General features: G+C 44.2%; 1 protein-coding gene across 2 annotated transcripts; it reads right to left on the bottom strand.

Moving 5' to 3' along the window:
* On the bottom strand, positions 1 to 27,698 carry NRROS (negative regulator of reactive oxygen species). 2 transcript variants are annotated; one of them, XM_042955063.1, is made up of 3 exons: positions 27,384 to 27,698; positions 6,454 to 6,574; positions 1 to 2,845 (listed from the first exon to the last, which is right to left on the bottom strand). In XM_042955063.1, exons 2-3 carry the CDS (start codon positions 6,559 to 6,561, stop codon positions 875 to 877), a joined length of 2,079 nt encoding a protein of 692 aa, XP_042810997.1. In that variant the 5' UTR covers positions 6,562 to 6,574; positions 27,384 to 27,698; the 3' UTR covers positions 1 to 874. The 2 variants fall into 2 exon arrangements, with proteins under 2 accessions (XP_042810997.1, XP_042810998.1); XM_042955064.1 differs by lacking the exon at positions 27,384 to 27,698 and having other exon boundaries at positions 6,454 to 10,058.

Below are 27,698 nucleotides of genomic sequence, written 5' to 3'. Positions count from 1 at the left end.
AAGACCTGTGTCTTCATTGTCTTTTCCCCACAGAGGAGCACAGAAATCATTCCCTGTTCACTGAGGGAAGGAGGCGAAGGAAACTAGGAATGTAGTGAGTGCACATATACTCAAAGTCGGCTGAGTGGTTGTCTGTGGTTTTTGTGAAGAGTGGGGGCTGCCTACAAGTTAGCAGAAGTCGCTCCTTTCTACATTTCTCTTCACTTTCGCTCAAACAAGAGCTGCGCCTAGTGTTCAGTTCACTACACGAATGAACTCAGGGCCCAGGTGTTCTCTTTTTTCCAAGAAAGGGTCATGCCTGCCTGCAGAGACCACAGGTGTGAACCCAGGGCACTCAGACAGGACCGCTCTGGCTGCAGCGACAATGCAAGCCAAGACAAGAGGTGAGAATTCTCACCTCAGACTCCCGGCTCTGCTCTGAAATTCTTGTTCTTGGTGAACTGGTGAACCCCCAGGGCACTGTCTCTCACCACCCACAGGACATGCTCTTGGGGTTGTTTTTGCCTGAACTGGCACCCTTTCTAGCCAGCTCCATGGATGTCACCAAGGGAAGGACAGTGCAAAGTAATCTAAGTGAAACTACCAAAAAACATTAAAGAAAGAAAAAACACAAGGCGAGTTTGATTTAAAAAATATTTATGAGACACGTGTTTTATTTTCACAGAACATCACTTAATAAATATTTTACCAGGATGATGAGGATGATTCACAACGATGGAAGAAGAACGTGGGGCAACTAAGGGCTGGAAACATTTTAAACTTTCACCTAAACCTCAATTCACTGGATTTGTTCTCTGCGTCAGATCCGGAAATCTGGCAGAGAAAGGGTTCTTCCACGCACAGACCCCATTTCTAACCATGGCACGTGGCCAGGTCAGTATATGGAAGACCAGTGGCAGCGGCTCTTGATGACCTGAAGCAGGGGCTTCTTGAAAGTGAGGAAGATGACGGTGCAGGCCACCAGCAGGGTGAGGCAGCTGGGAAGAATGAGCACGAGGTACAGCAGGCCCATGTCCACCCGCTCCCATTTGCAGTCCTGAGGCACGCCTCCGGGCAGCTCAATCAGGCGAATGACCTTGGAGGAGAGGTTGCAAGTGACCATGGCCGAATCGGCAATGGCGTGCAGGCGCTGCAGGGACCCCCAGCCCTCCACCCCACAGCAGTCATACGGATTCTGACTGAGGTAGATGGTCCGCAGACTTCTCGTGAGCTGCTCAGACACGGCCCCCTGGGGAAGGGCTGTGAGCGAGTTTCGGCGGAGATCCAGGGTCTGCAGGGCCAGGCTGCCCCTGAACCGTGGGAAACTGGTCAAAGAATTCCCTGACAGATCCAAGTCTCTCAGATTCCCAAACCCAGAGAAGTCCAACTCCCTGAAGCTAGAACTGAGGCCCACATTCCTCAGAGACAGGACCTGTAACGTGGGGGCGATACCCCGGAGAGGGGCGACGGTCCCATTCAGAACCCCCCAGTTGCCAGACAGGTCTAAGTGGGTGAGGGCAGTCCCCTGGAACGAGCAGTCTTGTAATGCCCCCAGCCCGCAGCCCTTGAGAGAGAGGCTCCTCAAAGACGCCACGTTCCTAAAATCCACACAGCTTGGGGGGGCCGGGAGGTCCAAGCCAGCCGGCTGGGGACAAAGTGAGATCTGATTGTGGCTCATGTCAATTGTAGTGAGGTTACTGGCATCAGCAAAAAGGCCAGTGGGGATACCCATGAGCTGATTGGAGCTCAAGTTGAATGACCGGAGGCTCCTCAGGCAGCCGGGGAGCCCCGGGGCCAAGTGCAGCTCTGACAGCTGGTTCTGGCTCAGGTCCAGCTCAGTGAGCGCCCCTGGGGGCTCGTGCTCTCGGATGTGGAGCGTCATCAGGCAATTCTGGTTGAGGTTCAGGTGGGAGAGGGAAGGCATTTTCTTTAGGAAGCCATCAGGCAGGTATTGGAACTGGTTCTGGCTCATATCCAGGAAGTGTAGGTCCGCAAGGTCGCTGGACGCAAACTCTTCCCAGAGGTTGACAGTGGTGATGTTGGTCACATTGCCATCCACAAGGAGGAACTGGGCCACCATCTCCCGCGGCGAAGAGGTGTTGTACAGGTCCCCATAGAAGCCCATGTTGTTGTCCCGCAGCAGGAGCGTGTGCAACTTGCTGCACTGGGGCAAGAGTGGGAAAAAGAGCAGCTGATTGTGGGAGAGGTCCAGCGTCTCCAGCTCAAAGGCAGCCTCTCCCCCTGACGCCAGGAACCATTCCAGGACGTTGTAGCTGACGTTGAGGAACCGTAGCTGTGTGAGGCTGAAGTCCACGATGCAAGGGAGGTTGTTATAGGCCAGGTTGAGGTGTCTCAGCTCAGTCAAGCCATCGAAAGCGCCACCCTCAATCTCAAAGATGTAGTTTCTCTGCAAATCCAGCTCCCTGAGGTGCCCCAGGCCCTCAAAGACAGAGTCGTCGAGCCTCATGATGGTGTTCCTTGCCAGGGACACAGCCTCCAGCGAAGAGAGGTTCTGGAGCATGAGGGCCACCATGTCTTCTGTCAGGGAGTTCCCTGACAAGTCCAGCCTCTGCAGGGCCTGCAGGTGGTGGAAGGCAGCCGCTGTCTCCTTGTAGTTCTCTGAGAGGGAGTTGTCGGGCAGCTCCAGGCTGCGCAGACGGGCCTGCCCTTGGAAGGCGCCGCGGCCGATGCACTCCAGGTGGCACCTGTGCAGACTGAGGCTCTCCAGGAGAGGGTAGTGCTGGAGGGAATGGTTCCACAGGATCTTAAGCGGGTTGGCATCCAGGATGAGCATCTGGGAGTAGGGAGGGAGATCGCTGGGCACTGATGCAAGGTTCTGCCCTCGGCAATTGGCTACTCCATCAACCTAGGATCAGACAGACACTGGTCAGCAGGGAGGAGGGCCTCCGAGGCAGACAAGTTTATGTACAGAAATGTGACTCATTCACTTGACTTTTACCGCAGCTTCTGAGAGTGACTCTAGAGATCATAATTAAAAAAAAAAAAAAGGCTAGGAAAATGTGGAACAAAAGGGAACTTTTCTTGGTTCTTTACCTTCACATTGAAATAGTCAGCTAGGAGCTGAGTTCCAGGCCTCACTTAAAACACACCTCACGTCAGAGAAAATCTGAGCACCTGTGTCGTGGGTTCTGCGTGGTGACAACTGTGCTTGCAGTTTGGTTTCAACTGTGAGAAGGACTGAGGACCAGGGCTGTCTGCCGGTTTGAATCAGGGTTTGAATCCCACCTCTGCCATTTGTTTCCTACGTGACCTTGGGCAAGTAACTTAACCTAAGTCTGTTATTGCCTCTGAAAAAACGGAGATGAAGATAGAGAGTAGCTAGCCCAGAGGATTGCAGTGAGATTAGGTGAGAGGCTGCACAGAGCCTGACACACAGCAAACACCGTTAATGTAAACGGTCGCTATTGTATTGTTATCGCTATTACCCTAACACCTGTGTGTCCAACAGGGTTAGCACAAAACAGCCAACATGCTGTGGCATCTTCATGTCACCCAAAGGAGTTTTGCCTGGGACGCTCCTCTACATTCTGGGTTGATAAATATTACAGCTTAGAAGGACTTTAGTCCTCAACATCACCCTGAATTGTACAGAGAAGTGGGGTCTGGAGAGAAGCGAAGAGCCAGTGGCATTGCAGGGACAGGAGTCCAGAACTTCTAATGCCCAAGTCAGTGCTCTTCCTGGATGTGTTCTACCACAACTGTGCAACATAAGGAGGCAGGATGGATGGGACGACCCTGTTCTCATAGCAGAGGTCACACAGGCCTTAGGATGCTTTAACGCACCGCAATGTTCTACAAGACTGGCAAAAACAATCAGTCACAGGGTGTCAGGTGTCCAGGAAAAAAGTTTTAAGTGATCAGATAGAAGAATAATGACATTCCTTTCCCAGGATTGGTCAGTAGGACAAAGTCAATGATTGTTGAAAAAAAAGTTTTTTAATGAGACCATACTCCGCAAACTGTCCAGTGATCTACTTTTACCACCTTTGATAATATGTATAGACATAGCGTCTTGGCAATAAAAATACATTTGATCACATCCTGTTATATAACTCTATATCAGTTTGTTGCATGAATAGCACGGTGGTCAAAGGCAAGAGTTCTAGGGTCAGTCCAGTTTGGTTCTGCTTTTTATCAAATGGGTGACTTTGGGCTGGTTACCTGACTAGTCAGGACCTTCATTACTCCACCTGTAACATGGAAATTATACTTGTAATTTTCTCATAAGGGTTTTTTTTTTTCCTTGTGATTGTTTACGTAAAAACACTTAATACACAACCCGGCACATAAGTGCTTAATAAATGTTAGCTATAATGATTAGCAAGATCTGATTAATTAATCTCTGTTGTTGCACGTTTGAGTTGTTTTTAATTTCTAGATGAACGTCAGAGTGAATTTGCCAACTTCCTTTCACACTTCCCCTCCCCTCAAAAATCTTTGGAATTTTGACAGGGATTACATTACAATTATGGGTTAATTGGGGGATAACTGACATCTTTACAAAATTGAATCCCTCCATGCAGAAACAAGGTGCATTTCTTTATTTGTGTAAGTGTTGGTCTGCCCCTGACAGGGACTCTCTGGAGAATGTTGTGGTGAGGGGCTTTCCTCAAGCCATGAGAGCCTGTCTCACCACAGCTGCTGTAAGCATGGGGTCAACCTCTGCAATTCCCTGTGGCCCCACCAAAGAGCTGCAAAAGGACCAGGTGGCTGTCAGAGCCCAAGAAAATCTCACCATGTCCACTTTATGATAACATGTGGCTTAGGCAAGGCGGGGCACCGGAGATACCTGGACCCTCAAACTCTCAGCCTTCCAAGAGCCATGGGTGATCCACTCTTTGAACCCCCTGGCAGCTGACCCCTGCTCTTGCCCACCAGGCTGGAGAGGGTCAGACAGGCAGTCTAGCCTGAACCCTGAAAGGCTATCAAAGAACTCATACTTTCTGATTCCCTCTTGATTTAGCTACTGTGAAGTTAACCTTTAAATGTTGTTTTTAAATATTTATTTATTTATTTTGAGAGAGAGAGAGAGCTGTCAGCACAGAGCCCGATGTGGGGCTCAATCCCATGAACCATGAGATCATGACCTGAGCCAAAAATCAAGATTTAGATGCTTCACCAGCTGAGCCACCCAGGCGGCCCTGAAGTTAATTTTTAATAGCCTCTGTAAGGAATTAATGGAAGTCTGTAGTAACAGAGACTAACAACAATAATGACAGATAAAACACATAGCTCTTAGTACAAACAAGGCCCTGTTCTGAGTGCTTTATATACACTAGCTCATTTAATCATCATAGCAATGCAGTGTTATGGTATTAGTGGTTGGTGCCACTATTCTATATTTTACAGATGAGGAAACTGAGACACAGAGTGCCCCCCCCCCACCCATGTCACCAGCTAGTAACCGGGATTTCAATTTTTTTTAATGTTTATTTACTTTTGAGAGAGACACAGAGAGACAGAGCACGAGCAGGGGAGGGGCAGAGAGAGAGGGAGACACAGAATCTGAAGCAGGCTCCAGGCTCTGAGCTGTTAGCGCAGAGCCCATCACAGGGCTCGAACCCACAAACTGTGAGATCACCACCTGAACTGAAGTCAGACGCTTAACCGACTTAGCCACCCAGGTGCCCCAAGCTGGGATTTAAACCTGGTCTGGCTCATAACCCCCACTCTGTACTAGAGTATACTACAGCATAGTGGTCAGAGGTTACTAAAGGTGGTTAAGAACCATGACCAACTGGGTTTTTAAAATTTATCAGCTTTAAGAATACAATTCTGATTGTAGGTATTAACCCCGACATCCAATTTGTCTTTCTAGTACCTAGTATATAATAGGACTCAAGGAATGTTTATGAAATATATGTTTCTCAAGCAGACTTTTGACTTATAGGCAAGGGGGAAATTTTCCAGAAATGTGCCCAGTTGTTATGAGCCAGGTCTGTTTCCAGATAGAGGCTGAAAGCCCTGGAGAGGGTAAACTGTAAAAGCTCAGATATCCACTCCCTTGATCGTCTTCAGCCTGAATGTGATCAAGAATGTTGCTCTGCAGTACAGCTGTTTGAGCATTTGCTATTGGCTCATATACAAGCTCTGAGTCAGGGCTTATCCAATTTTACTACGCCCTACTCGGGGATTCTGATACCATTAGTAGAGATCAATCATCCAGATTTTTAACAGGGTGCTCTTGTTTCAGGTGACTAACCTGTGCCTGTCTCTGGGGCCTCCTGGCTTCAGCAGGTATGAGGAAGATAGGCAGGGACTGCCTGGTCTTTCTCAGGTGTCATCTGAACCTTTGGTTAAGGAGCAGCTTGCACATGGCCTCATGCTAGGCAGCTACAGAGTGATTCAGACTCTTTCATTCCCTGCCCTCTTTGACTGACAATACATCAGTCTTCCAATAGACCAGACCTTGTCAGAACAAAACCAACAGACAGAGTTTCCTGGAAAACTCACCAACTCGCAGCCCCCTTGGGAAGCTGCTGTGGCCATTCCACTTTGATTCCTCCATTCCACTGTCAAGAAGTGAAAACCCAGGCACAGCCAGAGGGGCAGTAACTCCATCTCAAGTGCAGCACTGTGAACAGAGGGCAAGGAAGAAGTGAGTAAGAGAAGGACATCCCAGAGGGCTGCTTTGCACTCTTGGTAGAAGGAGCCAGTTCCCAGCTATGTCTGGTCTTAGAGGCCCACAGCTATCAGGAGGTGGAAACCCACAGATCATTCAAATACCTCAAGTTAGCCAACACTTTCAACCTTTCACTACAACTGTTGACAAGAACTTATTTTTGTTTTGCCTCTACCACTTGATGGACAGGTGGCTGAATACTGAAACTTCTAAGAGCCCACCAACAGAAGAGAGAGGCAAAGGACTTGAGGAACCGGATCTCAGGTCACCCAGAGTTTGCCACATTTTGTAGTTCTGTTGAAGTTTTCCTCCCAAAGCTCAAATCTGCCTGATGCATTGCCTGAACTCAGTAAATATTTGCTGCATGAATGAATGAATGAATGAACAAAAGAATGGTGAACCGGGATTGAAATACTAATTGTAGCTTCTGGTCCTGTAGAGTTACTAATTGCTGTGTTGACATGAGGCTTTTCGGAGGGTAGGTCTCATTGGTTTTGACTCATTTGAATATAACCTTTTGCAAAAAAGGACTTTGATAGTTTGCCTGAATAAGAGAAAAAAACTAAGGGGCAAATGAAAAGTAATCTTCAGGTATAATAAGGATTATTGATGAGGTGTGGTTGCCAGCCCTCTTACCTGGCCAGTGAACACAGAACAGGAACCATGAGAAGGCTTAAAATTATACATATACCAATGTAATTTTAGAACTAAGCAAAACCATAATGGAAATATATTATATTCTCTGCCATTGCATTTTTACAGGAGAACATTCAAAGGCCCAGAGACACTAAGGGCTTATTTAAGGTTCCAGATCAACTTAGTAGCAGGGCTGAGAGCAGCCCCCACCGAGGTCCCCTTCCCTGAGCTCCAGGATGAGTAACCAGCATAATTTCTCTCCCTGAGGGTGCTGTTGAACTGACTGCCCTCCTATTGGGAGGGCTTAGAGCCCAGTGACATTCCTTTCTCAGCTCTGCTTCCTCACAAACAGATGCAAGTGCCTGGCCCCAGCATTTCTTCTGCTCCATCCTCTCCTTGACATCTCCCCAGAAGGGACCACAGGGCCTGCTCCCTAGGCTTCTCCTAGGCCAGCAGCACCAGCACTGAAATGAACCTCCTCGCCCATTCCATGGGACCCACAGACCTTTCTGCCTCACACACCCAGGCCATCTTGGGCCCCTTCCTCTTCCTCTTTCTTTGAATAAGTTTACACATCTCTGAGGCTAACTTTAACTTCATGGTCAGATTTTAATACTCACCAGTGAAAACAGACTAACAGAAAAGCAAAGCGAAACCAGGTAAATTAACTTTAACCTTCACTTCAGGTCAGGTCAGCGCTCCTTACCACAAAGGGAACCTCCAATTGAGAATTCATCGGTATTTGCTGGACACTGGGAATCCCCTTCCCGGCCCTCCTTCCATTTCTGCACCTGTGCAGGAAGTACTACCTCATGGCATGTACAGGGCACAGATGGCAGAAGCAGAGCCATATGGGCTTTGTCCTTAGGATCTGCACAGGACACACACACACACACACACACACACACACACAAAACAACCTTGGGATCACTGCCCAACTGGAAATAAGGCTGCCAGACTTAGCAAATTACGAGATGCCATTTGAATGTGAGATAAACAATAAATAACTTTTTAGTGCAAATATGTCCCATGCAATATTTGGGACATAATTACACTAAAGAAATTCATTGTTTACCTGACATTCAAATTTCACTGGGTGTCCTATATTTTATTGAAAACAGACAGGAAAATGGAAACCAAGGACTTTCCCCACTGCCTTCCTCCCTCACCTCCTCTGTCAGGCTTGGGATGGTACATGCTGCTGTGACAATGACCCTTCTAGAACAGCCATTTCAATTTATACTGAAATGCCAAATCTAGATATGTATAGGGAAAGATTGTGATTTCTTCAGGGAGAATATAATTCTTTAGACTGGAATGTTAGATAGGCCCGAAGTCATGCCCTGAGCATAATTTTAATTTCTGGGTCAATGAGAAAATTTTTGCAAATTTAAAATATATTTTCTCCTTCCTCCTAAAATCAGCCAACCAGCCCAGAAAAACTACTGTTGTTCCCTCTGGGCAACTCCTTCTTTCATGAGGCAGCGTGTAAAAATTATCAGATTTAGAGCCAGACAGACCAGGGTTTGAATTCTGGCTCCAGGATTTGTTTTTCAATTCATATAAAGCCTCCAAGCAATTCATATAAAGTCTCCAAGACTCCGATATCCATAAAATGGGGATAATAACTATTCAGAGTTTTTATGAGATCAACCAGTATATGTGAAAGTGCTTCATTAACTGTGAAGGTAGTTAATGACATAATTATTATTTATGAGTTTCAAACACCATTGAGCTGGTTGAGTGGCTGTTACGTGTCATCTCCAAGGTAATTCAAGTTACACAAAGAAGGGAAAAGAATGAAAAATCTGGATGTAAGAATGAATATATCATTATACCAACTGGTGTGTGAAAGGTATGCAGGAAGATTGCATTAAAAATTCTATGTTAATAAATTCCAGAACAAGGTTAATTCCCAGTAACAGAAGACTATGCTGGTTGAGAGCTGTTTGTCCTCAGATAGATGCCTTACCCTGCTCTGTATCATAGGGAACTGACTTCTGAAGCCTATTTCCCAAGCTCTGGGTGTCAGCTGGCCTCCAGCTGGTTTGGTCAATGGGAGGAACTATGGGAAGTTAGACAGCAGAAGGAGGACTGAATCTTTCCATCTCTCCCTGCCTTGGACTGAGAAGTCCTTGAGCTTCTATTGGTGACTCCTAGACTCTAGTAACACCATCCTTTCCCTACTTTATCCTTCCCCTACTAGTGAAGATCATAGCTTCCTGAAATTGCTAACCTCTGGGTTGATTGTCTATTTGCTGGTTAGCTTCTTAGCCTCTTCATGTGTAGCCAATTTCCTGCACTAAATCTTCTCTGTAACAAATAATCTGGGTGTTTCTGTTTCTTGGTTGGACCCTGGCAGATACAATGATGTAAGTGAGAATGGCTTTGGATCAGTCCTGAACAAAAAAGGTATATAGTGACCCTGAAAAGAATAAAAGGCTTTTTATTCTCTCTTAACCAGTCAGGTTGAGAAACGCTATTCCAAGAGTATGCAGAAGGATTCCTCAGAGCCATGGAGCTGCAAAGAGTACAAGATGAGTTTGGATGGCAAATCTCACTGGAAATCGCATGAACCCTCTGCTGTGTGCACAGGACTGCTTCCCCTCCTCACAATTAACCTTAGTTGGGTGAGCTATAAGAGAGCATCTAAGCTTGTGGCAAATAAGTAACTGTCCCACTTCACTCCAATCTCTCTGGCATCTTCTAGAAAATACATCCATTTTTTAAGCCAAATCACCTCAACTACACTTTGGGTAGAGAAAGGGAAGTGAAAGGAAAATAATTATAATGGAGGACACATGAGTGTGGCATTAATACTTTAAAAAATTTTTTAATGTTTATTTTTGAGAGAGAGAGAGAGAGAGACAGAGCGCAAGTGAGGGAGGGCAGAGAGAGAGGGAGACACAGAATCCAAAGTAGGCTCCAGGCTCTGAGCTGTCAGCATAGAGGCCGAAACGGGGCTCCAACTCGCAAACTGTGAGATGATAACCTGAGCCAAAGTCAGAAGCTTAACCGACTGAGCTACCCAGGCGCCGTTTGAAATTAATAATTTAAATGAGGTAACCTGGAACCTCCCCTCACTATAATTAAAAGGTCCTGGATTCATGGTTTCCATTTCATGGACTATGACCACTGAGGAGCCACAGAGGAAATGGAGCCATAAGAAACTGCATATCATTCCCTAAGTAGGGTCTGAATAAGTATGACGTCTCCTGGTCCGGGTAACCACTGGGAAACTCCCCTATATGAAAGCTGAGATCCTGACATGAGAGGCAGATGGCATTAACAGACTCAGCTCGTATCTTCTTAAGCCAGGTAACAAAATTGAAGAGTTCCTTCTAAGTGTAGAGGCAGCAAATGGTAAGTCCGGTTCTCTTCTATATAGAATCTACAATCCTACATTCTTTTATTCAGTTAATAATTTCTATAAGGTCTCTCTATGTCTTATCCAGTCATGGTTTTCCTGATCATGGCTAATGCCAGAGATTGTCAGCTTCTAATCAGTGAAAAGCTTTCAAAGACAAGGCACTATTGACTCGGGTGCTAGCAGGACGTAAGTACTGTACTGTGTCTGTAACACATTTGAGTTGGAGATATTGAGATTATAAATCCTACCCTTCTGTTAGAGTGAAGTCCTCGTAGTATTGAATTTACATTTCTTCTTTATCTTCTAACTATTCTGTTTGTGTCCAGTCATCACAAACCTCTCTTAGAAGTCCTTGAAATATCAGGACCTCCGATGCTTAATGGCATCCCCTATGCAACCAATGGTCTTGAGACTATGCATTCTAATCGGCTATCATGGAAAACTGTGACTCAACCCACATCAATCCCATGTGCATACAGTGTTCCTTTTTTTAAAAAAAACAAGTTTATTTATTTATTTTAAGTAATCTCTGTGCCAAATGTGGGGCTCAAACTTACGACCCTGAGATCAAGAGTCTCGTGCTCTTCTGACTGAGCCAGCCAGGCTACCCTACACAGTGTTCCTTTTCAGGCAGAAATACAATATGGCTTTTTGTCTATTTTTTCTCTGTTCATACCTAGTATGAATATAAATAAGTGGTGAAAACCGATCCACTTCACAAAAACAACATGAATCGAGACTGTATTCTACAGCAAGAGAACACGAACAGTGAGGAAGAAGAATGCACATCAGCTGTAAAAGTTCCTCCTTGTTTTAGAAAGTGTGCTTGTTTGCTTTTTCTATTTCCACAAGGTAGGAGGGAAAAGGTCCTGTTTCAATGAGCCAAGTAAGGTCAAAGAAGACTGAGTAGGTGGCCCTGTGGGCTGAAAGGGGTGGGAACATTTACTCCTTTTGGACAGGGTGTCCCGATCCTGCCAGCAGCAGCTTGACTGTATGCTGGGTGAGCGCTTTCCATATCCATCCCCGTGACCACATCAGTTCTGGGCTCAGGACGGCTTTAGTGGAAGAAGGTGGCGGCATGCAGGCCAAAGAATGGCTTCAGCAAGGGGACGTGTGGGAGATTGCTTGCTTTTACGAAGGACAGAAGGAGAGGGTGAGTGAAATCTTTTGACTGGTCTCTGCTTCTGGAAGTCCTGAAATTTCCATGTCCCTGTCCTCACAAAAATCAAAATCATCCAGGGGTGCAGCAGCACACTTAGTATTATTAGACCCCCCTAACACTTAAACATATATGTACACTGCTTGTTTTCCAAATGCATGTCGATTTTCCTGTATTAATCAAAAAAAAATAAAACTTTTTTTTTTAAGTGTTATTAATTTCAAGTAGCTTTCTGTCATGATGTAACGTCTTAACCAGCTGGGAGTGAAACACAACCACAAGTAAAGGCTAATCTACAGGTATTTTTGTCCGTAAAAAGATCTCCTCGTACGAAAAGTTTGGGAATGCTAAGTAGTAACCCTGACATGAATGTGGGAGAGCTCCGCTTCATTTTCAGGCAAGGATGCTGGATTTCTAACATTCAGGGGCACCCCAAATATCACCTCACTCCCACACTCTCACCTCCCCACCTCCTGTCACCGCTGCTACTCTAGCCGCTGCCCCTAGAGCTGCCACTGCACACTGCACGCTCTTTGCTAAAGGCGCAATCAGTGTTAAGAATGTGATACATACATTAGCATGTCATTAAGAATTTCCTCCTCAAAGTAATCAAATAGCTGAAAATGCTTTAAAGAAAGAGGACTTTGGAGAAAGATAGTAACTCTCAGAGGTACCGGTCTCAGAAACAAATATTTATGGACTGGCCTGAGGGGAGGAAATCTCTAGAGGCAGAGCGTGGGTGTGAATGTGTGACGTTGAGACCCTTGAAGAAAGGTACAGTTGCTAGCTAGAGGGTTCCACAGGAAGGGAGTCTGCCTTTGTTTAAAAAGAAAAGAGCAAATCCCACCTGGGGTCCTGGGAGAGAGGGAAGGGCAGCTGGTCACACACCACAGAGAATAGATAATAAAAAACAGAAACACCAGTCTGTGAACACTTCAAATCATTCCTACTACCAAGAAGTATTTGAAAGCCCCAGGCAAACAGCTTTGGTCTCTTTGATCGTAGCAAAAAATTGAAGTGACTTGAGCCCTCACCAAATGTTCAAACTTAGCATCTCCCATAGTGAGAATACCTGAAACTCTGAGCCTCCAGATGTGGCACGCTGGGAAACACAGAGCCCCATCTTGGCAGTACGCTTGCCAAAAATGTTTGCCCTGGACCCAGTCATGAGGGGACAATCAGACAGATCCAGGCTATACATCATCCTATAAGACAACTGGCTTGGGCCCTTCAAAGAAGTCAAAGTCTTGAAACAGAAAGAAAGGCAGTGGAGGTGTGGCGCCTGGGTGGCATCCGACTTCAGCTCAGATCATGATCTCATAGTGGGTGAGTTCAAGCCCCGCACTGGGCTCTGTGCTGACAGCTCAGAGCCTGGAGCCTGCTTCAGATTCTGTGTCTCTGTCTCTCTCTACCCCTCCCCCTGCTTGTGATCTGTCTGTCTGTCTCTCTCTCTCTCTCTCTCAAAAATAAATAAACATTAAAAAAACTTTTTTAATTAAAAAAAAAAAGGCAGTGGAGGAGAAAAGGGGGAGGTTTGATTACAAGTGAGTAAGAAGCTTAATGGGCTTCTGGGTGGCTCAGTCGGTTAAGCATCCATTCGTGATTTCGGCTCAGGTCATGATCTTGCAGTTCGTGAGGCTGAGCCCCACATCGGGGTCTGCGCTGGCAGTGTGGAACCTGCTTGGGATTCTCTTTCCCTCTCTCTCTGCCTTCCCCCTCTCACGCTCTCTCAGTCTCTCAAAATAAATAAATAAACATAAAAAAAAAAAGGAGCATAATAACCAAGTGTAATGCATGTACCTTGAGTGGATTTTGGATTTTTAAAAATCTCTAAAAGAAAAATTTGAGACAACTGAGGTAATATGTGTACTGAATAATGTGCTTTCAGATGGTATTATGTACAAATGATACTATCGAATTATTGCTGATTTTCTTAGGTGCGGTGATGATTTTTTGGTCATGTAGGAAAGTGCTCTTATTCTTGGGAAATGCACGCTGAAGTATTTAGGGGTGAAGTTTCATGATGTCTACAACTTATATAACCTACTTTCAAATGGCCTGAGAGAGAAAGAGAGAGAAAGGGAGGGAGAGAGGAAGGAAGAAAATTAAAGAAAATATTACCAACTGATAAATTTAGCATGATACTTTCTTTTAACCTTCCAGTGAGTTTGAAATTTTTCAGAATAAAAATTAATAGGGAAAATGAAATAAATGTTGGGGTTTCTAAAGGGAGAGGGAGAATTATGGTAATTTTCTGTCCCAGCATTTTCTGGAACATATATTTTTCAAATATTCTTCTCAGAAAGGTGTTCAGTAAACATTTGTTAAGTTAAAAATGCACATACACATCAACCTTAAAGATATCCTAAAAACTGGAACATTTGACATTCAAACGAGAGCTTTCAGGCTGCTTCTCTCCTATCTGAAAAGAGCCCTAGAGTGGTAGATCACGTGTTCTGACCTGATGTACTAATATAACTTCCACTGTCCAGGTCGATAGCTCTGTCCACCACACCTACAGTCCCTCTGGCGAGGCAGCCCTCAAGGGAGACACATGACCTCACCTCCATCTCTACCTATCCCTCCACCTCCACCTCCAACAAGCTAATAGAATCTTGGGGAAGCACCTGACCAGACGAGGTCAATCCTTACATGCAGCCAGCACCCTATGTGTGATCCCAATGCAGAGACAAGGGAGACAATTAGGTCATTGGCAGTGGAAATTGGAACTAAAAGCCACAGAGAGAAGGTAGAATTGAATTTTTGAGGGATCTTGCTGTGAGGAAGCAGAAGCTATGAGTCAGATGACAAGGTGTGTTAACAGAAAAGAATGAAAACAGTCAACATTCATCTCAACAGAGATCAGAGAAGGGAGGATAGGAAGAATGACAGGAGGATGGGCCCTCCAGGCTGGGTGGTGAGAATGGGCTCTGAGGCTGCCTCTAGGGTTCCTGATGGTTCTCTGCAGGGTCAGATCCATTTCCAACCTCCATGTTTTCTCATGATAGTACCCCACAACACCCCTCAAAGGCTGGCCCTACTATTGCATCTTGCCAACAAAAAGGAGCCAACTAAAATAGGACTTGCTCTTTAATAAGTTTTAAACCCAAAGGATAAAACTGGACAATAGATGCATGCAAGGTTCATGATGCTACCTGAAAATTAGAGACAGTGGCTGAAATCTGAAAGCTAGCAATGTATTTTTCCAAGTGCAATCCATAGGCAAGACTTATCAAGGAAAAGGAAAACTGAAGAGCAAAAATTTGTTGGGAAACAAGACAGTAGTCTTAAACTATCTCTCTACAGATTAGTTACTAATTTTGCAAAGGTGAAAATAACAGTTTTATGGTGGAGATCCAGTTAAATGTCTGGATTTTGATTACATTTATGTAAGAGACTATCCTTATACTTAGAAAAAAACCCCACTATATTATTTAGAAGTAAAGGGGCATAATGTCTGCAACATTATTCTCAAATCATTCAGAAATATATATATATATTTAATAAATAGAGAGAGAGAGGGAAAGAAAACAAATATGACAAAATGTTTAACAATTGGTGAACAGAGGTGAAGAATTTATGGGCATTCTTTTAGTTGTGTTGCAATTTTTCTGTAAGTTAGAAACGGCTTCAAAGATAAAAGTTATGGGGGCACCTGGGTGGCTTGGTCGGTTAAGCGTCTGACTATTGAGTTCGGCTGACAGTGTGGAGCCTGCTTGGGAGTCTCTCTCTGCCCCTCCCCCACTTGCATGCTCCTGCATGCACGTGCGCTCTCTTTGTCTCTCTCAAAATAAATAAATAAACTTAAAGCTAAAAGTTATGAAAAATTAACACATAAAAACACAAATGGTTTTTAAAAGTGCACTCTAGGGGCACCTGGGTGGCTCAGTCAGTTGAGTGACCAACTCTTGATTTCTGCTCAGGTCATGATCTCACAGTTAATGGGATCCAGCCTCCAGTTGGGTTCTGCACTGACAGCATGGAGTTGACTTGGGATTCTCTCTCTTTCTCTCTGTCCCTCCCCCACTCTCTTTCAAAAGACATTTTTTAAAAAGTGCACTCCAAAACTAATTAGATTCTTGTTACAGGAAAACTGACTTATTTTGAGTACTGACAAATCATCATGTTAGATGACTGTAGACATTATTTCTGTTTTATAAGAATCTGCACATAAAACTAACTTGATTTGCAAGACTTTTGCTTGGAGAAATTGTACTGACACCAAGCAAATGGTTTAGCAAGATATATTTATTGCTTAAAATGTAGTCTGGAAAAGGAAAGAAGAAAGGGAAGGAAGGAAAAAAAAAGAAAAGCAAGAATGACATTTTGGCTCAAACTTTATGTTGGTTTTTTGTTGTTGTTGTTTTGATTTGTTTGAGATTTTATTTTCAAGTAATCTCTACATCCAATGTGGGGCTCAAACTCACAACCTCAAGATTAAGAGTCACATGCTCTAACTGACTAAGCCAGCCAGGTGCCCCATTGATTCAAACTTTAAATTCAAGATGAGAAGGCAAGGGGGGGGGGGGGAGTCCTTCTGATTGAGGCAATAAGTAAGTAAGTTAATGAATGAATGAATAAATAAATAAATAAATAAATAAGCAAACAAACACATAAATTCAAGATAAAAACTATTCAACTTTTGAACAGTGAGTTTGGATTACTTTGATAACTAGCTATCAAACTAAACATGTCTAAAAAACGTTTAAAGATACTCTGTGCTCTCTTTTCCTGCAAATAAGCCACAGATATACTTTAAAAATTGATACATAATTCACATACTATGTAATTCACCAATGGTTTTTAGTATATTCGCAGCGTTGTGCAACCATCACCATTGTTTAATTCCAGAACATTTGCAACACCCCAAAATGAGACCCTTTACTCATTAGCAGTCACTTCCTCCCTCCCTTGGCAAACACTAGTCTACTTTCCATTTCTATGCATTTGTACATTCTGGATGTTTTATGTATATTGAATCATACAATGTGTGTCTGTCTTCTCTCACTTAGAATAATGCTTTCGAAGTTCATCCATGTTGCAACACATATTAATCGGTATTTCCTTCCTTTTTATGGCTGAATAATATTCATTGTCCGGACAAACTTGCCATATTCATTTATGAATTCATTAGCTGATGAACATTTGAATTGTTACCACCGTTTGGCTATTATGAATAATGCATCTGTGAACATTCATGTACAAGTCTTTGTGTGGCCATGTTTTCAATTTTCTTGCCTATACATACTGGGAATGAAATTGCTGGGTCACTTTGTAATTCTGTTTGACGTTGAAGAACTGCCAGAATGTTTTCCAGTTTCTGCACACTTTATATTCCCACCAGCAGGGCAGGAGTGTTCCATTTCCTTCTCATGCTCATCAACACTGGTTATTTTCTGTCGTTTGTATTCCGGCCATCCTAGTAGGTGTGAGGTGGCTTCTTTGTGATTTTAACTTGCATTTCCCCAATGGCTAATAATGTTGAACAGTCACATGCCTTTATTGACTTATTTCTATATCTTTGGATAAATGTCCAAACAGTGGACTTTCAAATCCAAAAATTTTTTAAAATTTGGTTTCGGTATTATATGTGAAAGAAAATAAAGAAGAGTCATAAAAGTGAAGAACCAGCTGTAATCTTTGGTTGAATTAGTACATTCCTATATTTTGCATAGAATCAATGTTCAGATGGTGAACACATCTAAAAAAGAACTTGCATACTGAGGATTGGGGCAACATGGCATTTAGAACTGTGATGTGTGAATTCAGACCTCACAATTTGCTTCTCTGGCTTTCTCTCTTAGTAATGAACTTGTTAAAACATAGGCAACACAATAGCTTTTGAGTCCCCATCACCCCCAGCATCGTCTTAGACCCTGAAGGTGGGAGGGAAAATTGGCACACTTTTTCTGAAGGACAATTTTACAAAATTTATCAAAGACGTTGAAAATGTAGATTATTTTTGATTCAATCATTCCCCTCTTAGAGGTTTATCCTAAGGAATTATAATGTATGCAAAGATATTTTTACTGAGATATTCAGTGAGATATTAGTGATAATATTTTAAAAAGCAGAAACCATCTATAAGTCCAACAATGAAAGGATTGGCTAAATACATTATGATACAACTATATGATACAATAAAAAATGTTTCAGTGGCAATATATTTAGCGACATGGAAAGATGGTCATAATAAAATATTAAGAAAAAAAGGAAGATGCAAAACAGAATGTATGGTATAATCCCAAGTGTGCTAAAGGAATCTGCACTCATGTGCATGTGCATGGAAAATACTTGAAAGGGTACACAGCTGAATCTCAACAGTGGAGAGAACTGCACCTAATATTTACTTTTTCCACATCTGTATTTTTGTTTCTTAGTGTTTTCTAATTCTCCAACAATCAACTTCAATTACTATATCCAGACAAGTTTTTTTTAAGTTTATTTATTTATTTTGAGAGAGAGAGAGACAGCAGGGGAGGGGCAGAGAGAGAGAATCCCCAAGCAGCATGGAGCCCAATGCAGGGCTCGAACTCACAAGCCGCAAGATCATGACGTAAGCCAAAGTCGGACACTTAACCAACTGAGCCACCCAGGTGCCCCAAGACAAGTTTTAAAAGAATAGAATCGATATACTATTAATTGAAATTCAAATATATGTTATAATCAGAGCCTAACAAATATCACAAAAATAGAGAATTTCTTATAGGTGCTTAAAATTGAAATTATTGTAAGTGTGCTTAAAGGGATATTTGGAGTTAATGGAGGAAAAATATCATTGACTAATAACTAAAATAACTAAGTTGTTTTATAGAAATTCTTTTTCTTTTTGAGGGCCTCAGGGATTTAGATTTTGGGCTGCGTGTTCTTAGTCCAGCTTCTAAAAAGGTGACTGTAAGGGTGAAGAAAGAATCCAGGCTAAGGGGACAAATGGAACAGGTTCAAAGCCTGGCTCTGACCTTCAGTACATCACTCAATTTCTTGGCCTCGATTTCCTCCCCAGTAAAATGGGAATCATAATGCCTGTGTGGTAGGGTTGCTACTATATTAAGGTAAGTTTTAAAAGAAGGTTCAAAAATAGTCTTTGTCATCTTTAAAGTGTCATCCTTGGCAGGTAATCAACCTGCCTGTGGCATTAAACACACCCAAGGTGGGAGCTCACTGCTTTGTAAGCAGCTGGTTGTGCAAATTCCGCTTGCATTTGCTTCCAGAACTCGGATCCCACTTCTAGAACTCGTGATCCCCTGCACAAATAAGCGAGGAGTATCATTTGAATTTGTTAGAATGCTCCTTGGATGTGTGGCCCCAAGAATTTATGAGAAAGGACAGTTCTGTTGCACATGACTCTTCTGTCACGTGCATGTTCGTTCAAATCTAGTAACTGACTTTTTTTTTTTTTCTTCAGGAGAATTGTAGCATTTCTGAAGGAACTACCCGCCAGTATTTTAGAGATGAGAACACTCAGGCCAGAGAGATGGGATGATATGGACAAGGTGCCACAGGGAACACCGTGCAGTGGTTTCCAAGCACTGGTTTAAAATACAGATAGATCTCTTGTTTGTACCACAGCCTAGCACACGTGATCAGCCAAGCTTTACCCACTCTTGGGGGAAGGGTCTTCATCTGGGAATGGCTTAGGTTCTGTCTCTGCCTGGAGGGAGGCTGGAGGCCACAGCAGCTTTTCTTCTCTTGGGCTCTACCTATAACCAATTCCTGGCAGCCGGTGTGGAGGGAATGCTGCTTAAACACTATCCTGCCCGATTTTGTGGCCTCAGGGCTACAAATGAGTCAGCCGGCTTCCCTATGTGGTCAGGGTCAGCCCTTTAGAACCAATGGAGGTCAGTTCGCTCTGTCCTGTTCCATGACCACAGGTTTTAAAAAATGCAAATATGCTCCCACTGGGGCCATAACACCTTGCTCTTACATGGCTAGTGGTACTGGGCATGTGTTGTCACCTTCGTTTAGGAGAGACCCACGTAATCTCTGTGGACAGGAACCCTACCAACAACGCATTAGTTTCAAACTTGTCATTTCCTTTCAATATCACAGGTTTCTCTCTCACACTCCAATGTGGTCATAGGTGACAATAATACCTGCCTTGCTGACCTCACAGGGTTATTTCAGGACCGAATGAGAGAATGTGTGTGAAGAACTTTGTCAATATAAGGAAATGTTGCAGACTTCATTAGCAAGAGAAGGTCATGTCAGAATTAAACGCAGAATTCCTCTGTGCAAACAGGGAGCTCATACTGATATAAATAAAACAGAAGAGTGGCAGAACCTTCTCCCATCCGTCTGAGCTGTGGAGTGTGGATCTGGAGATGTTCGGAAGAGGAGAGACCACCCAAAGTCTGTGGGAGACTATAGGCAGGGAAGGGGTTATAGGTGAGAACCAAGGCTTATGGCCCAGAGTGGAACTATATTGCCTCCGCCCCTCCAACCTTGGTTCCCTTGAAAAAGAGCCCAACTGAGGAAAGAAATGATGTAGATTCCAGACAACGGACCAGCTCAATGGGGTGGTATTCAAGCTGTCAAATTGCTTCCCAGGCTCTCAATTGCGATAGCTAATGTTTATTGAGGGTTCACCTTGGGATAAGCGCTATGCCAGGTGCTTTACATATAATAATCCTCACAAAATCCTAGCAGATAAATGCTATCATCTTCATTTTACACATGGTAAACTGAGGCTCACAAAGGTTCAGGCCATATAGTTAGAGAATGTCAGAGCTGCGATTCAAACCTAGTCTGTGAATCCAGCAAAATTCAACCCAATGCCACAAGCCCCAGCCACCCGGGATACTTGCTATCCATGACTAAATTGTATATTTTCACACACTGTTTCCTTTGTGGGAAAGGTCCTTTTTCTGGTCTTCTCCAGCTGCCAAACTCCTATTCATCCTTCAAGGCCCATGCATATATCACCTCCTCATCTCATTCTAATAGTTCAGTTGAGCAATGATCCAATAATCCATATAACATAATAATATATCATAGAGTTACAGCTCTTAGTGAAGTTTTTTGATATTTTTGTTATTTGATTTTTATGTTTATGAAAAGCAAAATGAGCAGTTACCAGGTATTGTGAGTAATTTGACATTTCCCCAATATTTTATTGTGAAAATTTTTAACACACAGCAAAGTTGAAAGAATTTGACAGTGATTGCTGGTATACCCATCACACAGATTGTGCTATTAACATTTTACTATATTTGTTTTTATCACATAGCTATCGATCTACCTATCCTTCTATCCAGCCTTCAATCCATCTTATTTTTTTTAAGATCTTTTGTTTTTTTACTTTTGAGAGAGAGACAGAGAGAGAGAGAGAGATGGAGAGAGCACAAGCGAGACAGAGGCAAAGAGAAAGGGAGACAGAGAATCCCAAACAGGCTCCCCACTGCCAGCACAGAACCCGACATGGCCCTGGCACTCACGAGTTGTGAGATCATGACCCGAGCTGAAACCAAGAATCATATGCTTAACTGACTGAGCCACCTAGGAGCTCAAGTCGTCTCATTTTTTGATGCATTTATAAATGGACTGCAGTCAGGGCGCCTAGGTGGCTCACTGGGGTTAAGCGTCGGACTCTTGATTGCGGCTCAGGTCATGATGTCATGGTTTGTGAGTTCGAGCCCTGCATTGGGCTCTGTGCTGACAGTGCAGAGCCTGCTTGGGATCCTCTCTCTTCCTCTCTCTGTCCCTCCCCTGTGCTCTCTCAATAAGTAAATAAATAAATAAACAAACTTTTAAAAAAGATATAGATTGCAGTCATCAGTATACTTCCCCCTAAAAACTTTAGAATGCATATCAAGCGATTTAACAAAAAATGAAGCTACTACTTGTTCAACCTTCTAGATCAATCCAATTAATTTAATCGAGATTGCAAAGTCAGCTACTTGGAGAAAAGTTTGTCTTGTTAAAAAAAAAAAAAAGATTTGACAATCACTGCTTTAGAGTCCTCAAAATTAGGAGGAAAGCTGTCTACACTGCAGTGTAAGTGACTGATATCCCTTTAATACACTGCTCTTTAATGGATATCTTACACTTCACAGCTCTTTACACGGATATGCTCTTTAATACAAGGCTCTTTTATATCAGTTATGATGAAATATAATAAAGTTTTCATGGTGTAGGTTCAGGACGGTAGGGGAGATGATTTTTGTCTTTCTCAAAATCCCCCAAATTGCACTGACAAGGTGGCTGCCTGTTCTAAGGCTGATTTTTTTTTCACTACAACTTATTTGAATTCACAGAGGAATGGGAATAATGTGATTTTAAGAGAAGAAATCCCCTCCGCCAAAAATAACAATGATTTTTAAAATAATATTCTTCTCAAGTTTATCTATTTTGAGAGAGAAAGAGCGCATCCGCAAGCGGGGGAGGAGCAAAAAGAGAGGGAGAGGGAATCCCAAGCAGGCTCCATAATGTCAGCGTGGAGCCCCATGCAGGGCTCAAACTCACGGACGGTGAGATCATGACCTGAGCCGAAACCAAGACCTTCACTGAATAAACAACCCAGGTGCCCAATACCAATGATTCTTAGGGGATTCTTGGATAAAGCCAAAACAATTGGATTATAACTTAACACTATTGAATAATAATAGCAATAACAGCATGAAGTTGCAAAGTCTTCTTACCGACCTTGGATCTCGTTTAGTACTTCACAACAGTTCTATAAAATAGGCATTGCTGTCTCCATTTTCACTGTGGTAAAATACCCATAGAAGCTACCATTTTAAACCTTTTTGAGTGTACAACTCAGTAGCATTAAATACATTCACTTTGCCCTGCGATCTCACCATAATCCTTCTCCAGACCTATCCAGCATCCCAAATGGAAACTCGGTACCCACTTAACAGGAACTCTCTATTCCCCCTCCCCTCAGTTCCCAGTAACCACAGTTCTTTCTTTTTTCTTTTTCTTTTTTAAAAATTTTTTAAAGTTTATTTATTTATGAGAGACAGAGACAGCATGAGTGGAGGAGGGGCAGAGAGAGAGGGAGATACAGAACCTGAAGGAGGCTCTAGGCTCTGAGCTGTCAACACAGAACCAGACACGGGGCTTGAACTCACAAACCGTGAGATCATGACCTGAGCCGAAGTCGGATGCTTAACCAACTGAGCCACGCAGGTACTCCCACAGTCCTTTCTTTATCTATACATTTGCCTACCCTAGGTACCTTGTGTAAGTGGAATCATGTAATATCTGCCCTTTTGTGCCTGGCTTATTTCATTTAGCATCAGGTTTCTAGTCCCTCCATGTCATAGCATGTATGAGAATGTCATTCCTTTTTATAGCTGAATAATATTCCATTGTATGTATAGATCACATTTTGTTTATCCATTCACCCATCAATGGACATTTGGGTTATTTCCACCTTTTGGCCACTGTGAATAAGACTGCTATGAATACTGGAATGAAAATCTATGTTCAAGTCCCTGCTTATTATCTCCATTTTATAGATAAGAAGTCCAAGGCTCAGAAAGACCCAAATCAATTGTTCAACAAGCCAAAACCCAAGTTCTGGCCCAGGTAGGAGGTGCTGGATGTGCACCTGCCTGGGACGAATATATGTCGAGTGAATGTTCAGCTGGGTTGCACAGGTTTGTTATTTGTTGGCAAATAGGTATCCCATGAGCCTGGCCCCTCTCTTGGAACTTCCAGGCCCCACCATGATCGAGCAGCCAGGGAGGTTAACACCTGACCCAACATGGGCCCCAGGATTCTGCTTCTAATGACAATGTCCATTCCGATTGGTCAGTGCCTGTGCCATACAGTGTTTGATATTCTGAATAGTAAGTACCCCTGAGTGTTCATGGGGCCATGGTCTTCTGTGGGTAACCTGTCAATGCCATGAAGTGTAACTATGACAAAGGTGAAGGCCTTTACAGGTTTGCAAAAGGAGCTACAAAGCCTGGGAAAAACCTGGGAATTTAGAAGGAAACAAGAAGCCAGTATTACTAAATATAATGGAAGCTTCAGTTCAGGGATTGGGGAAAGTCTGGAGAACCTAGAACAAGAGAAAGGCCATCAGGAGAGTCCCACGAGGAGGTCTACAGCTGTCAGCCTAGACAGTGATAAGGAGACCATTAGCGTGTCTGAAAGCTGAAGGAGGTGACCCAGGGCCAACCCAGGAAAGACCTGAGAGAGAGAGCTCAGCCTTGGCATCTGGTAGGACCCCCCAAGGAGACATTGGAAAGGCAGGAGAGACCCAAGGGACCATAGCTGGTCTAGACGAGGAGTAACAACAGGAAGGACCAGAAGGAACCAGTGTCCAGCCTGACATCCAGAAAGGAGTGACATGAAGTTACTGGAGAACATGATGTGCACATCAAGATGAGCCCCTGCCAGCACTGTGGGTGCTGGGCTGCCTCAGACATTTAGGTCCTGCTTGAGAAGACAGAGCCCCAAGGTAAAAAGGTAAAAGGACAGAGTCAAGGGAAAAAGACAGAGCCCCGAGTGCTATCTTCTGTGGAGAAATCCCCTCCTGATTCTTTTTTTTTCTTGGAGGTGGCAGCAGAAAGTTTCTTGGGGCACACAGCTAGCACCTGACTACAGCGACCTTCTGGGTCGGGGCTGGATGTGGGGCATCCCTGTGTCCTCACAGGGCTTTGTGGCCACATTCAGCCCATCATAGGCGCTAGCTCTGCTCCTTATGCCTACCTCGCTGGTGAGAACACGACAGGGTTCTACTTCCTCCTTTATTCCCTTTGTTGGTCTGAAATCACTCATGCATTAGAGCAAGAAGATACATGTGCTTTGGTGTCAGCACCTGACTCCATTTGCTCTGGAAATCAGTTGGTTTTTCCTACCCACACTCATTTCTCCTTCTGGTAACATCTCCTCAATTCCCCTTTGAGGAAACCACCTCTTCCTTTTTCTTCCTTTTTTATTTTGTTGCTTTTTAATTGTAAAATACTCATAGCCTAAAATTTACCATCTTAACCATTTTTATTTTTATTTATTATTTTTTTTAATGTTTATTCATCGGGTGGGGAGGGACAGAGAGAGGGAGGCACAGAATCTGAAGCAGGCTCCAGGCTTTGAGCTATCAGCACAGAGCCCAATGCGGGGCTCGAACCCATGAACTGGGAGATTATGACCTGAGCTGAAGTTGGACGCTCAACTGACTGAGCCACCCAGGCGCCCCATTAACCATTTTTAAACGTAAAACTCAATAGTGTTAAGTACATTTCCATTGTCATGCAACAAACCCCCTTCCTTTCTTAAGAAGCCCACATTTGTTTGGGTTTGACCTCAATCCCTGGCTCCAAGGAGGGGCCTATGCACGAGGCCTCAGACCAGGCCCATCAGAGCCCCCTATTTCCCTAACCACAGTGATGGGTTTACATTGGGTACATCACAGATGACAAGCCCATGACAATCAAGAGAAGGACTGTTGTTAGAACTATTGGGAAAGAGGCTTTCTGTTCTTGCCTTCAGATGCCAAACTTGTGGGAACTAAGCTTGGAGCTGCAGTTCTTTGAATTCATGGAGGAATGGGATCATCTTTGCCACCAACTTCAGGACCTGCCTAATAACAGGAAAAGGCAAAGCTGGCAGTGTTTGAGCACCTGGACCCAGCCATGCCTGAAGCTATTTCACACAGGCTTTTTGTTTATTTGAAACAATATTTTTTTTTTCCCCTGAAGCCAGGCTGAGTTAGGTTTTTGTCATTTCTAACTAAAAGACCGCTGAACTCAGGTTTACAGTTGCTTGTGAAGCTTGACAAGATCCAAGTGCCAGTGTCCTTTTTCCCTCTCCTCTCCTCTCTGAGCTTTCAGAGATCATCCCCTCACCTAGCCCAGAAGCCCCTACACATTGAGCACATGACATTTTATCAGTGATGTTGCGAAGAATAGTTTGAGGGGTGGGAAATGAGTATAATAAAGAAGTTCTATCAAAGGCAAAAAAGATTCGTCACTAATATCCAGGCATGTCAGTAAGCATCACTGAGCATATAGCATGTCCTGAGCAAGATAAGGTTTTTCAGTCATGGTTGAAAGCCCACCGTCCCCTAATTTCTGTGGTTATAATGTGGGTCTGAGGATAGCGTGAGGTACATCTAGTTGTCCATCCAAGAGTCTAGTTTACACTTTGTGGTGTGGATGCACACTGCAGTCAGAATGAAAATTGTAACGGGTACTGGCATCACTCTTCTGTGAGGAAGAAACAATACAGCGACAGAGGCCAGTGCATTCCTAAAAAGGCCTCAGGCCAAAGACCCCAGGCCCTGCCTTCTGTTTGGGAAGTCCCTGCTCTTGAATGAATGGTTTAAGCACTACGTGGGATCAGGTTTATATGGGTTTTCATGAAGTTCCTATAAGGGCGCCCACTAGATGAAGCACCCTCTTTGTGAAACAGACTTTTGTTTTGTTTTCTTTTAACCTAAAGGCAATAATCAAGGTTTTGTTTTGTTCTATTTTTTTTTTCTTGGCCCATGATTTTCTAATCACCCTAGGAACTCTCAGACATACATATACAAACCTATGGGGCGTGTAAGAAAAATAAATAAGTCTCAGGGCTATAAAACCCAGCAAACCATCAGCGTCTACTGCAGCACAGCCAGTAGGTGAAGGGGGCACAACATGGGGGCTCGCAGGGCCGGCTCTGTGTACTGAATGTTTCTCCCATCAGACTCCAATAAGCTGCACCCATCAGGGAAGAAACCTCCAGTGGGGTCCCCTGGAAGTGCACCACTCAGGACTAGCCCTCTCCAGGGGCTCCATTCTTAAGATCCTGCTCAGCCTCCTATAGTTCCAGCCATAGCTGGGCACGTGGCCACCTTCTCTCTGGGGTAAAGCCTGGTCAGTGGCTCCTTACTTATGACAGCTCCTAAGTGCACAGGGATACAAACTGAACCTCTATAATCTGGCCCACATGGATAGGCCACCAGGGCTACTACAGAAGAGCACTGGACAAGAGGCCAGAAAAGCCTGGGATCTAGGTTCCCTCTGATACTTACTAGCTGTGGGTCCGAGTAACAACACCCTACAGAATTTCCCAAGGACAAAAACTCTGGGGAATGGGCTTTGCCTGTCTTATTCAAGTTCTATCCCCAATACCTTGAAGGCACCGACACATGTAAGACATCCATAAATATGTGTCGCTGTAAATGAGTCTCAGTGCCTTCATCTATGAAATGGTGATTCTCAATCCACGTCGTGGGACAGGAAAGGAGATCCGTCCAAGCACTCAGCATGTTGAGTGTTCACAGTAGAGTCTTATCACCTCCTCCAGTCACTCAGCCCAGGAAGGGAGCATTAGTGTTCCCATTTCACAGATGAAGAAACTGAGGCTCAAGTGTTCTCCCCAGAGGGCCAGGACTCAAACCCCCAAAGGAGGAATCCGAAGCCTTCATTCCTTTCACTGCACCACACCACCTTTTTCGGCTGTAAGTGCTCCCAGAGGGAGGTTTCTCCACCTACCCGGAGCTGTGGCCCCCAAACCGAGCACAAAAGCGGTGGCGTTTGGATGCAGCAAGCCACAACTTCCCGGTCAGTCCCGAGCTGCGAGCCACGGACGCTGACCTCCTACCACCCAGCCGTGCGCCAGCTCGCCCACCCCAGCAGGGCCGTCCCGCAGGAAATACTCACGGCTCCCGCAGGCCCAGGCGGCTCCGCGGGGTGCATCCTCTCCCGGGGCTTCGGACTCCTCGAGAGCAGCCGAACGCGGGGCTGGGCTGCCTCCTCTCCCTGGGGCATCAGATTATTTTAGCACTTGCGGAAGGAACGGACGGAAACTGAAGTCACATGGAGAGCAAGCTGCTCAGCGACTCAGCACTCGCAAGAGCAGGCATCTTAGAGGGAACTGCCCTGCGGTGCTGACAGGGGGATGGGAGAGGGCGGCTGCGCAGGGCCCCCCATCCCGCGCAGGCCGCCTGCACGTTAGCCACGAGTCTGGTTATTTTG

The sequence above is a fragment of the Panthera leo genome, chromosome C2 (genome assembly GCF_018350215.1).
Source record: "Panthera leo isolate Ple1 chromosome C2, P.leo_Ple1_pat1.1, whole genome shotgun sequence".
NCBI classification, from domain to species: domain Eukaryota; kingdom Metazoa; phylum Chordata; class Mammalia; order Carnivora; family Felidae; genus Panthera; species Panthera leo.
The sequence above is the reverse complement of the archived record's forward strand: the minus strand, read 5'-3'. Positions and strand labels throughout refer to the sequence as shown.

Bases quoted from the DNA above. Each gene is read 5' to 3' on its own strand.
- NRROS (XM_042955063.1), bottom strand. From the start codon at position 6,561: ATGGAGTTACTGCCCCTCTGGCTGTGCCTGGGTTTTCACTTCTTGACA. The intron at 2,846-6,453 runs GTGAGTTTTCCA...GTCTGATCCTAG, and splicing joins CCCAAGGGGGCTGCGAGTTG to GTTGATGGAGTAGCCAATTG.